Source organism: Cryptosporidium ubiquitum (genome assembly GCF_001865345.1).
Source record: "Cryptosporidium ubiquitum isolate 39726 chromosome Unknown contig_4, whole genome shotgun sequence".
Taxonomy (NCBI): Eukaryota; Apicomplexa; class Conoidasida; order Eucoccidiorida; family Cryptosporidiidae; genus Cryptosporidium; species Cryptosporidium ubiquitum.
The window spans coordinates 362,990-374,500 of record NW_021639820.1 but is presented as its reverse complement, the minus strand read 5'-3'; the positions used below and the strand labels follow the sequence as shown (position 1 = coordinate 374,500).

At 29.5% G+C, this 11,511-nt stretch overlaps 7 protein-coding genes across 7 annotated transcripts; 3 read left to right on the top strand and 4 right to left on the bottom strand.

The window, feature by feature from the left end:
• Nucleotides 1-76: 76 nt before the first annotated feature.
• Nucleotides 77-613, bottom strand: cubi_02298 (ZF-CCCH zinc finger domain-containing protein; the record flags this gene model as incomplete). The annotated part of the gene is made up of 1 exon (XM_029019310.1): nucleotides 77-613. One exon carries the CDS (start codon nucleotides 611-613, stop codon nucleotides 77-79), a length of 537 nt encoding a protein of 178 aa, XP_028874431.1.
• An 88-nt stretch (nucleotides 614-701) lies between these two features.
• Nucleotides 702-1,532, bottom strand: cubi_02297 (uncharacterized protein; the record flags this gene model as incomplete). Its single annotated transcript, XM_029019309.1, has 1 exon — nucleotides 702-1,532. The coding sequence occupies one exon, from the start codon at nucleotides 1,530-1,532 to the stop codon at nucleotides 702-704; it is 831 nt and encodes a 276-aa protein (XP_028874430.1).
• A 387-nt stretch (nucleotides 1,533-1,919) lies between these two features.
• On the top strand, nucleotides 1,920-3,677 carry cubi_02296 (uncharacterized protein; the record flags this gene model as incomplete). Its single annotated transcript, XM_029019308.1, has 1 exon — nucleotides 1,920-3,677. The coding sequence occupies one exon, from the start codon at nucleotides 1,920-1,922 to the stop codon at nucleotides 3,675-3,677; it is 1,758 nt and encodes a 585-aa protein (XP_028874429.1).
• A 25-nt stretch (nucleotides 3,678-3,702) lies between these two features.
• On the bottom strand, nucleotides 3,703-4,341 carry cubi_02295 (nuclear cap-binding protein; the record flags this gene model as incomplete). The annotated part of the gene is made up of 1 exon (XM_029019307.1): nucleotides 3,703-4,341. The coding sequence occupies one exon, from the start codon at nucleotides 4,339-4,341 to the stop codon at nucleotides 3,703-3,705; it is 639 nt and encodes a 212-aa protein (XP_028874428.1).
• Nucleotides 4,342-4,711: 370 nt separating this feature from the next.
• cubi_02294 (kinesin-related protein) lies at nucleotides 4,712-7,102 on the top strand (the record flags this gene model as incomplete). The annotated part of the gene is made up of 1 exon (XM_029019306.1): nucleotides 4,712-7,102. The coding sequence occupies one exon, from the start codon at nucleotides 4,712-4,714 to the stop codon at nucleotides 7,100-7,102; it is 2,391 nt and encodes a 796-aa protein (XP_028874427.1).
• A 21-nt stretch (nucleotides 7,103-7,123) lies between these two features.
• Nucleotides 7,124-8,599, bottom strand: cubi_02293 (splicing factor U2AF U2 SNRNP auxiliary factor; the record flags this gene model as incomplete). The annotated part of the gene is made up of 1 exon (XM_029019305.1): nucleotides 7,124-8,599. One exon carries the CDS (start codon nucleotides 8,597-8,599, stop codon nucleotides 7,124-7,126), a length of 1,476 nt encoding a protein of 491 aa, XP_028874426.1.
• Nucleotides 8,600-8,760: 161 nt separating this feature from the next.
• On the top strand, nucleotides 8,761-10,062 carry cubi_02292 (GTP binding protein; the record flags this gene model as incomplete). Its single annotated transcript, XM_029019304.1, has 1 exon — nucleotides 8,761-10,062. The coding sequence occupies one exon, from the start codon at nucleotides 8,761-8,763 to the stop codon at nucleotides 10,060-10,062; it is 1,302 nt and encodes a 433-aa protein (XP_028874425.1).
• Nucleotides 10,063-11,511: the final 1,449 nt, after the last annotated feature.

Here is an 11,511-nt window from a genome sequence, read left to right as displayed (position 1 = left end):
ACCAAACTTTCAATTTACTAGATTGCTCTAATAAAGTTTTTGATAAGACAAATATAGACAATTACTAGGTTTTTATTTAATTACTATTTGATACTTCTGAACAAACAGCTTGTGCATAACTCTCTTTGCAAATGTCTTCCAATACTTTTATAATGGAAGATGTCTCCGGATCCATCTTAGGTATTAGGCTCTTGTCTTGTATTATAGACAATAGAAATGAGTCTGGGAGAAAATCTGGTATTTCGTGTCTTGCTTTTGGCTCATGACGCCTTTTGCACTTCGGGCCATATTTACAGAATCCCAAGAAATACTGTGCGCAAAGTGGTGTGTCGTCTGCCTTGTGTTTGAAAGGACAATTTCCCAGCGCCTCATCGACGCATACACCATACTTTTGATATGTAAAGCATGGTGGCATTCTTTCATAATCATACTGATGCAAAAAGTCACAAAAATCCCCTTTCATACACATGTTTCTAATCCAATGCCTACATACAACGGAATGACGGCCTCTAACATTTGGGTCATATCTTGTAACAGATTGATTCTGTAGGAGACGAAGCTTCTCATCTTCCATTCTCTCGATAATGTCTTCAATACCTAACCTCGCATTCATTTTTATTGAGTTTCACGCCATTCAAAATCTTTTAACTTGAGATAAAATATAACTACTCAGGCGCTAAAAATAAGTGCTTGCTAAATAATTATTTGTCCGAATTCAATACAATAGCCTTTGCAACATTATTTAATCGTTTTTCTGCCCCTAGAATATGGTCGATTCTCTGAGTCAAATTATCAATCATTACTGAAAACTTTCCAGTTGTAACCTCGTATCCTGTAGCCATTAACCTAATATGTTCTAGTTGTTCTAAAGAAAATTTTTCGTCGTTGAGTATATTTGGATGAGACAAATTAATTGAATTTTCCTGGTCTTGTTTGCTCTCCATCCTTCCTCTTAACTTTGGCTCGTTGACTAGCTTCATAGCATTCAATACCTTACTTTTCTCAGACTCGATTTTTTCATTAAGTCTGACTGGATATTCAGACCAAAATTGTTTAAGCTTTACTAGAAGTTCTCTCTGTTTATTTATCTTTTCATTTGCAACAGATCTCAATAAATATACATCTATCATAGACTTGGTCTCATTATTTGTAAAATTTATTATATTATTTTCTTCTTGTTTAAGTTTTTCCTTTGCCCAATCTGTATCGAATATCACACATTTTTTTAGGTTATTGAAATACACATTTTCTCTATCTAACAGGAATTTTCTGAATAACTCACACTTCCTCTTACTTTTTATTTTTCTTTCTGTATATGTAAATATAGCGTCCCTGAAAATTTGCTTATATGGCCGAATATAATCTACACACATTTTTTCTATTTGTTCCACAGGAAAAGGAGGTCTAGCAAATCTTTTATTTATTCTTGGTATTGCTCTCACTACAGCAGGAGCGGATTTTCTAAAACTTTTTCCTGCTTTTCTTGCTTCGAAAACTCCCGGAGAGTGAACATTAAAACAATCTTCATCCATTTTAAAACGATCTATATACTGCTCTGTCTTAATTATTTTGATTTTAAATTAATCTTTCCAAAAATAAAAAAAAATAACTATATATAAATTGGATTTCCATTCTAAACGAAATAATATTAACCGAATATTTTTTTTTCAATTTCTCCGCTGGTTTTTTGTGATAATCTTCCAGAATATTTTAAACGTGTGGAAGTTATGTGGACAGTAACTTAAATGGCAATTATTCAAGAGAAAAAATGTTTGAGTTTAATAAAAAAATATATTTGAAATTTTTTTTTGAAAATAGATAAATATTTTTCAAGCTAGATTAAATGATCGTTTTTTAGAATTTTCTTCTCCCCACAAATTATGCTTTTTTTTTTGTGAAAATTATGAGTATATGCTACTATGGAAATTCATGAAAAAAATTCGAACGAAAATAGCCAAATATTCGAGGAAAATTCAGGTTTAATTTTGGAAAATATTTTTATTCCAAAAATTAAATTGCAAAAAATTATTGAAAATGGTAACATAATCAAATTGTCTGGACTAGATCAAATTAGAGTAATTTCCAAAGATGAGTCTAGGAATAATTATATATTTATTGTGTTTTATTCAATTTCAAATGATTTAAACCGTTATGATGATGTTAACAAAAGATATGCTATATGGAATATCACTGATCTTAGAGACAATAAGTGCAGGCTTTATCTTTTTGGAGAAGTATTTGAGGAACTCCAAAATGAAACTATTGGGCATTTATATCTAATCATAAACCCATCAGTAATTACTTCCGATTTGAAAAATTGTAAAAGTTATTTGAGTATTTCAAAAATAAACCAAGTTATTAAGGTGGGTAAAGTTAAAGGATTCGGCATTTGTAAGGGGATTAATAAAAATGGAACAATATGTACAAATCCAATCGACTCCAACTATCAGGGACCACTCTGTAAATATCATGGTTCTTTTAAATCAAAAGAAAATTCGAAAAAAAATTTGAATGGCAATCTATTAATATTTTCTTCGATGATAAAAAATGGTAGAAACGAGCTTATTCACACTGAAAGCACAGAAAATATGAAAATAGACGCACCTAAACACAATTCAAATGAGAATAAAATACATTATAGGAGGTTAGTCAAACAAAATTTGAACAAAAGCGAGTATTTCAGTATTAATGAGGAATCAAAACGTACTAGAACCGATTATATTGAAGATATATTAAAGAAAAACGAAATTTTCGATCTTAACAATAAATTAAATAATGCAATTAAAGAAAATAATACTAGTGAAGTACTAATTATTCTGAGATACCTTTCAAACTTTGACACATCCAATACAACCCTTGATCAAATAATTAAAAGCGGAATTATTTATTCTATTTCAAATCTGGAACTGAAAACTACAGAAATCGAAACTGCAATATTTGCCTTGAAGGTTAGACACAAGTTCTGTAATAGTAAGGGATACTGGCCAAGAATTGTAACAGAAGAACCTGACGAACATCAAAATTTAAAAGTATTAGAAACGCACTTAGATTTAAGTTGGAAAAATATACACAAAAAAATCTCGTCGTTTGAGGAAGAAATATCAGAGAAAAAGATGAAAAAAGATACAGATTTATTATTAGGAATTACAAAAACCAAAAAGCAAATAATCAAAAAACAAAGCTCAAACTTGAATAACGTAATATCCAAGATTGATAAGGTTGTATCACTCAATACATCATGTGATGACGCAATTCGAAAACTAGAAAACAGTCAACTTAAAAAAAAACTGATTGAACTAGAAGAAGCGGATAATAAAGCCGAGTTTAAAAGAAATATCAATTCCATTAAAATTTTAAATGCAATAAAATGCAAAAAATGTGGCATTTGGACAGAGGGTAATGCAAATCCTGTTTGTAAAGAAGAGCATCCAGAATCCATCATATTTAATCAAAGTGCAATAAAAGAATCTTGGCTATGTAAGTCATGCAATGAGCGGATATATAGCATAAATGGATATTTAAACCCGTATTGCCCAAAATGTAAAGCAGATACAGTGTGTAATTTAAAAAGGAATTCGATTTATAAATTGAAAACAAAATTCCCCAATTTAAATGAAACCTTGTTAATTCGAAATGGAGAGACAATGGGCGAAATGGAGCGCATAGATTTAATTTAAAATATTAATTTGGCAATTTATATAATCAATAATCTGGATAATTATGAGATCCGTTTCCATTTTTCAATTGTTCAGATGCTTGATATTTATGTTTATTATACCTACTATGATGTGAACTATTAAATATACCACAATAATTCCTTCCTTTTCCACCCTGGCTTCTTTTTTGATAACTCAAATTAATTCCGTGGGAAAATTTATAATTCTTAGAATAAGTAGTTGTCTCAACTCCATCAAGTTGACGATCGAGATCTATTTGAGTTCTTAGCTCATCACGCCACTGAAATCCTGTATTTCCACGTCCATACCTTCTGCTACCTGAGATATCTTCTCCAGAATCCCAATCAACACGTATCTCTCTTCCATCACAAAATGAACGATTTAGAAATGTCACAGCAGCTAAAGCATCTGCATGTCTATAAAACTGCACAAAACAGAAGCCACATGGTTGCATTGTTTGATGATTCAAACCCATATAAATAGCCTTTATTGGCCCGCATAAACTAAAAGTTTCGTTAATTATTTCTTCTGTTGTGAAGAAAGAGAGATTCCCGACATAAACGGTTGTAGATTTGCTAATCTTAATTATCCAATCATCTCTAGAATAATTCTTTTTGTCAAAATAGGAATACTCATGCCCAATTGCGTGAAATAAATGCGACATTTTTATTGTTAATGGAAAAAATAATATTTGGAGAAAAATACAAATTTAGATGTTATGGCGGTATCTAGTTACCTTAAAATGACAGTTCCCCTCAAATGTTAAAAGCCATTAGAGTAAAATGATCGAAGGATATTTCGAGATCCCAGCATAAAATTAGCGAAATATTGTTATTTTTAGTATAATTTAGTTTTTATATAGCAAAAGAGTAGTCCTAATGATTTTTAAATTTACATTCTGTGTGCAAAGTTGGTAGAAACACACACTTATTTTTACAATTCATAACTTACTAATTAAAACGATAAATTTCACTAATTAAATTTAAATATTATATTTTCAAAGAAATTAATGTATATCGTAATTTCTTTATGTGATGGTAACACCACTTGAGAGAAGATTAAATAAAAAGTATCAAAAAGCACAAGAAATTAAGCTAAATGGGAATATTAGCGACGCATCAAAGGCGTTTGGAATACCTCCAAGATTTAGTGAGTCATTGATCATGAATACTCATGAAGGTAAAAGACTTCTTATTTCGGTTAATTCTCCAAATGATAAGCTCAATATTAAACGTGATATTAATAGGGGTAAAAATAAATTTAATTTTCGGAATGAATTATTGGAGAAAATAGATCACTCTGATAATTTGTCAGATATTAATTCATATTCAGCTGAAGATAATAAACCCATTATAAAGGAAGGCAATAATCCCATTTCAAAGTTGAACGTAATTGATCACGACAGCTCAAGTGAGTTTGAATCTATATTTAGATCAGTAAGCAATGATCTAGAGCAACTTTCAATGCAAATGTCAGATTCACTCAATGTTAAAAATAGCTCCGTCATCAACTTAACTTCTCCAAATATTGATTCCGGAGCAAACAATAAAGGCTATGCTGGCCAATATTTAAACTCCAATATTAACTCTGCTAATAGACTGAATACCTCAAAGGAGAGTTTCCAAGACAGCGATGAATCAATAAGTTACAGTAAATCTATAGATTCTTTAATAAAGCCGTCAAATAGTCAATATAATAGTTTTTCAAGCCAAAAAAGCAACGGAAAATATGATTATAGTGATAATCACTACGAAAACTCCTCTATTATTAATGAATTGATCCGTAAATTGACATTGTCAATATCTAAGTTAAAAAAAATGGTAATGGGGAAGGACAACTTCGTTGCCATTCTTAGAGAGCAAATGCAGAAAAGCAACTTTGAAATAATAAAATTATCTCAAAAGGTTGATTTTTTACAAAAAGAACTTACAAATGCGAAAAAAAGTAAGGAGAAATATAAAGATAGTATGAAAAAACTGTTGAATGATATTCAGGATGGTAGAGTTGACGGAACAATACATAATTACATAATGGAGATAGAAGCCATGAAAATTCAGAATGAAAGAAATATATCTAACTTAAATAATTCGGAAATTGCCTTAATTCAATTACAAACAGAAAAGAACAAACTTTTAACAGAAAAAACTGAATTGACTGATAAGATAATTCAATTAGAAGAAAAAATACATAAACTTAACCTAGTCGTTAACCAAGTTACAGATGAAAAACTTCATTTACTAGAGACAAAGGAAAGTGCAAATAAGGAAATTGAAAAATTATTGGAGAACATTAAATCATGTAATGATGAAAACAAAATATCATTAGAGGAGCTTAAAAGAGGATATGAGCTAAATAATGTTTTGCAGGACCACGTAATGCTACTAAAAGCTCAACTGGAGATTTCTACAGAAGAAAAAACGTCCCAAGAAAAAGTTGTGAAGGATTTGAAAGATGAAGTTGAGACTATTAGACAAAACATGAAATCACTTGAACACAGAGAGTCGATCTTACTTTCTGCATTAGAAGACAGTTCATATAGAATGACCGATATAGATAAGGCATTAGAAGAGCAAAAATTAGAGTATGAAAATATTATTAAGAAGGAAAATGATAAATATATTGAAATTCTGCATACTTGCAAAAAACAAACAGAGGAAATAGACACATTAAAGCAGAAACTGGAGGAAAAAATTTCTGCTGAAAAAGAACAAATTAAAGCTAATGAAGAATTAAAGCGTAAATTTGGCTCATTTGAAAGCCATATTAGAAGACTATTAGATGCCAGGGATAATGAGATCATACAGTTAAATGATTACATGGATGGAAAACTTAGAAAAAAAGATGAAGAAATTAACTTAAAGATTCAAGAAATTTGTAAAATACAGCAAGAAAGAGAAAAGAGATTAATTAACCAAATGCTTGATCAGCATGATGGCTTCGAACGAAAGAGAATTGAATACGAACACGAAATTGATTTAATAAGAAATAACTTCACTGAAAAGTTAGATAAAGCTGTAAAATTAGAAAATGAGAAACAGCTTAGACTTGCAGAAACTTTGGTGAACAAAGAACATGAGTTAATGATTAAAGAAAACATAATACAGGAAATAGACAAAAAGAATATGTTTATTGAACAACAACTTAACGATTTGAAAGCTTGCTTAGATGATTTATCAAAGGAAAAAAATGCAACCGTTGAAAAATTATTATCATTGGAGCAGTGGGGAACTTTGATCCAGACAATGAATCATATGAACCCTGAATTACAAAATTCACTGAACACAAGGCTAAATGAGCTCAGAAACAAAGTGGAACGGTTGGAGAAACAGGAAGATACTTTGAATGACGTTATTAATCATCACTCATCTATTAAAGGTGAGAATGAAAATGAAATTATAGCAAATAGTGATAAATCATTGAATTAATGTATTTACTTTATAAATTATTTAAATAAGATTTATAATCTTCGAAAATTCTTTGTCATCGATAGGATCACACCTATTGGGTTCACAGGAAATCAAATTACCTTTAAGAAATTCATGCTCGCAATAATAAGTTATTTTTATATTTCTTCCAAGAAACCTCATTTTAAATAAATCTACCTTAGCCCTTATTGCACTTTCAACACTAAAAAAAAAAATAAATGCTCTTCCAAAATAAGGGTCGATGCATTGATCCTTACTAGAAGGCGTTTTTTCTGGCTTTGGAATGGTGGTTTTATATATATCTCCATACTTTAGGCATTTTTTGTGAATCTCTTCATATACAGAAGAATATACACTAGGAATTAATAGTTCTTCAACTGTGAGAATCTTTGAAAGTAAAATACAACGACAAGGTTTTTGAGGAATTAGCAAAGATTTTAAACCTTTATTTTGGCAGTGTTTAAATATTTCTGACTTTAATAATAGCTCATTGTTTTCTTTGATTCCATTTACCATACTTTTAAGATAATCGTTAATAGTATAAAGAATTTTTGAATTAAAATTTTTCATTTTTAAAATTTGAGCTTCTGTCCCAAGTTTGCTTATAATTCTATCAGCTAAATTTGTATTGGAATCTAATTCACAAATAGCAATTTTATATTTATTACGGTAATCAATTAGTTCAAGTACTTCAATCTTTTTATTATCAGCAAAAATTTCTTTAACACGTTCTATAGTAAATGCCTTATTTATTCCAGTAATTAAAATAGTTTCCTTTTTTTTAAAAATCAGAGGAATATTATTAAAATATGAAGATATAATTGTTGTATTTTGTATAATTTGGTTAATTATAGCAGAGCTGTTTGACAACTGATCGCCAATATTATTTTCACTAACTTTAGGTTTTCCAATTCTAAGCAAATTCCCCTTGAAGCTAAGTAAATTATTAAGTTTTAACAAAATATTTGCTTCTTCTATTGACCTACATTCGCAAAATGCATATTTACCATCGGAATTAATCCATGCAGATATTACCGGATTTCCAGTAATGGGCGATACATTATTGTTAGTCATTGAACGGTTTATGTATTCTAATAGTTCTGTAACTGTCAAACCTTGTGGTAAGTTACCAACATAGACTTCTCTCAAAGACTTTGAAGCCGTTGAAACAGAGTTTAAATTAACAGACCCCACTGGTGTTGTTTCCATCAACTCATATTGATTTAAATCAGAACAAGCTTTCTCATAATTATTGACCAGATATTTGCTAGAACATAGTTTTTTTGAAGAGTTTTCTTGTCTATTTATGTCATATTCTCTATCCAGATGTTCAACTTTAGCACCAATTCGAATATTATTATTATGAATTGAGTTAGTTTTGCCGATTTCATTTAAATGCTTGGCATCGTCTTCATCAGAAAAACTAGATATCTGACTTTTTTTATCAGATTTCGAAGTATTAGAACAATCCAGTTCATCCTGATGTATAAACTGCATTTTTCTCTTTCATCAGCAAAAAGGAATAAATTTTTTTATAGCAGTTTCGAATATGTTGATTAAATGTCAATATTCATTATTTAGTATAAAAAAATAAAGCGGTATATTTTTCTTAACATTTAATTCATTTGCCCTATGACCGAATTATAACGAACACAGCAATGACATCAATTCAAAAGGAATACATAATTGGATGTGTTGGTAAACCCTCTTCTGGAAAATCTACATTCTTCTCATCTATTACTGACAGTTCAGCCAAAATAGGTAATTACCCATTCACAACCATTGAACCTAATGTTGGAATAACTCATTATATTGCAGAATGCCCATGCAAAAAATATAATGTAATATGCAAACCTAAATATGGAAGTTGTAATAATGGGTACCGAAATATTCCGATAAAGATGTTAGATATTGCAGGATTAATACCAGGTGCCCATCTTGGAGATGGACTTGGTAATAAGTTTCTAGATGATCTTAGGCATGCACATGTTTTGCTACATATAATTGATATTAGCGGAAACACAAATGAAAAAGGCGAACAAACAACTAATTATAACCCAATAAATGACCATGAGTGGCTTCGAATAGAAATTGAAATGTGGATTTTCAATAATATTTATTCAAACTGGTCCAGTATTGTTAGGAAAAGCAAAACATCGGATATAACAATTAGTAAGCTTTTATTAAACCAACTATCAGGTTATGGGTGTAATGAATTAATGATTAAAAAACTTATATCTTCAATGAAGCTTAATGATTCAGCCGATTTTTCAAATTGGGACAAATCTGATATAATTTATTTAGTAAGGCAATTCATCAAAGTTAGATTTCCATTTGTACTTGTGCTAAATAAGGCGGATGTCATGAGTGAGAATTGTGATTCAAATATTGTAAAATTTTACGAAAAGTATGGAGATGATCATGAAATTGTAGTAGTATCATCTTTGGCTGAGTATTTTATTAAAAAAATGGTTAGTCAAAATTATATTAAACTGTTGTATGATAATAATAGTTACAATTATTCTTCGTTCATTACAAGTGAAGATACTCATATTGAAGGATCTCAAACTCTTAAATTGATAGATAACAAATTAAAGTCAAGACTAGAAAATATCAGGGATATGGTGTTATTTAGGCATGGAGTCACAGGTGTGCAAGATGCTATTAACAAAGCTGTTGATCTATTGGGCTTAATACCAGTATATCCAGTAAAAAACATAAAAACTTTCACAAATGATTCATATGATGAAGGGAATAATTTTGCATTTCGAGATTGTATTCTTGTTCCTAATGGGACCACAGTCAAAACACTATTAAAATCTTTGCACATAGAATTGGACAAAAATGTGGTAAATATAGAGACTGTGGGAGGGGTTAAAATTTCTGAAAACCATCTTTTATCGAACCAAATGAATGTGATAAAAATTACTACAGCTAAGTACGATGAAAAAAATGTATAAATTAAATGATCAACGGTTACTTATCGCTTTGAAAGTAAGCAAAACTTAAATACTAATCTTTTATTTCATAATTTTTTAATGCGTTAAAAAAAAGAGAGTTAGAATTACACATGGTCTTTGCTCCTGGTTTTTTAAAGTATTTTTCTTTACCTTCTTTATAAACTTAAGCAAAAAAATCGCCTTGACTATTAACCAAATTTTCTGAAAAAAAAGGAATCCGGGGATTTGTTTCAATTTTTTCGTTTTTATTGAAGCTAACAATATGATTTCCAAAAAAATAATTGAGATACACAATTTGTGTCCGAGAAAACATATATATTGAGTTTAAATATTGCTGTAATTTAAGTTATGTTTGTTCATTTCGGCTCGTTTGCAGTTTTGACTTGTGATTATTGTTATTTGTATGTTTAAATAATTCCTGATTAATTAATGTAGAAATTTCATCAATTTATTTCTGTGGGGTAACGCTTATATAAGAACAATTTTTTCACTCTGTATTCTAAAGTTTGAAATCAGTGTTACAGAACCCAATGATTCATTTTTTTAAAAATTCTTCAGTCTAGGAATTATTGGTTGGTGTGTATTTTGGAGATTCAGATTTTTATAGCACTTGATTATTTATATTCAAACTGCTATTCGTTGAATCGCCGAGATCTTCAGCTTAAAAATCTTCCAATTTGAAACTCAAGCCCTCCTAAATTTTATTTTGATTAATTTATTAGCTTAAAGAGAACGCTCTTCAAGAAATCCAATATTTTAATCCTTGTTCATACCAATTATTGTCTTCTTATTTTCTGGTGATTTTTGATACAATACTTATTTTCATCTAAATGAAATCCAAACAATGATCCCTTTTACTAGTTCCGTGTTAACAAACTTGTATTTAGACGACTAATTACTATAGTTTTGATTATGGTAATTTTTATTACCTCCAAGTACAATAAAGTCGGAATTAAGTTTTTAGATACACTTGATATTTCTTAAAATAACATCTCTTAGAATATTTAATAAATTTTTCATTACATTTGATACTGAGTTGCCGCGACCATTATAACCTTGTAATTTAATAGATAATTTGATGTGTTTCTTTGTATCCTCACTTTATACTAAATTAATGAGCTCTGCCGATGTTTTATCTATTTTAATACATAGTTCGAGAGCATTGTTTTATATTTAAGCGTTATTTTTCGCAAACAGTGAATGTTCCTTGCAGTCTAAAGATATGAAATTTTTTTAACTTTGTTACTAATTATTGGGGTATTATCTGAACTATTAATAAATTATTTACATTTTTTATTTTATGATGACTAATTTGGAGAACTAAAAACCATGAATCTACTCTCTAGAAAGCAAAAAAAAACATTTTTTTTTTGCAATCTGAAACAAGTGTATTTATATAATCAACACAACTTTTAGTTTCGCAGTTATGTAACTTTTTTCCTCTTGCCA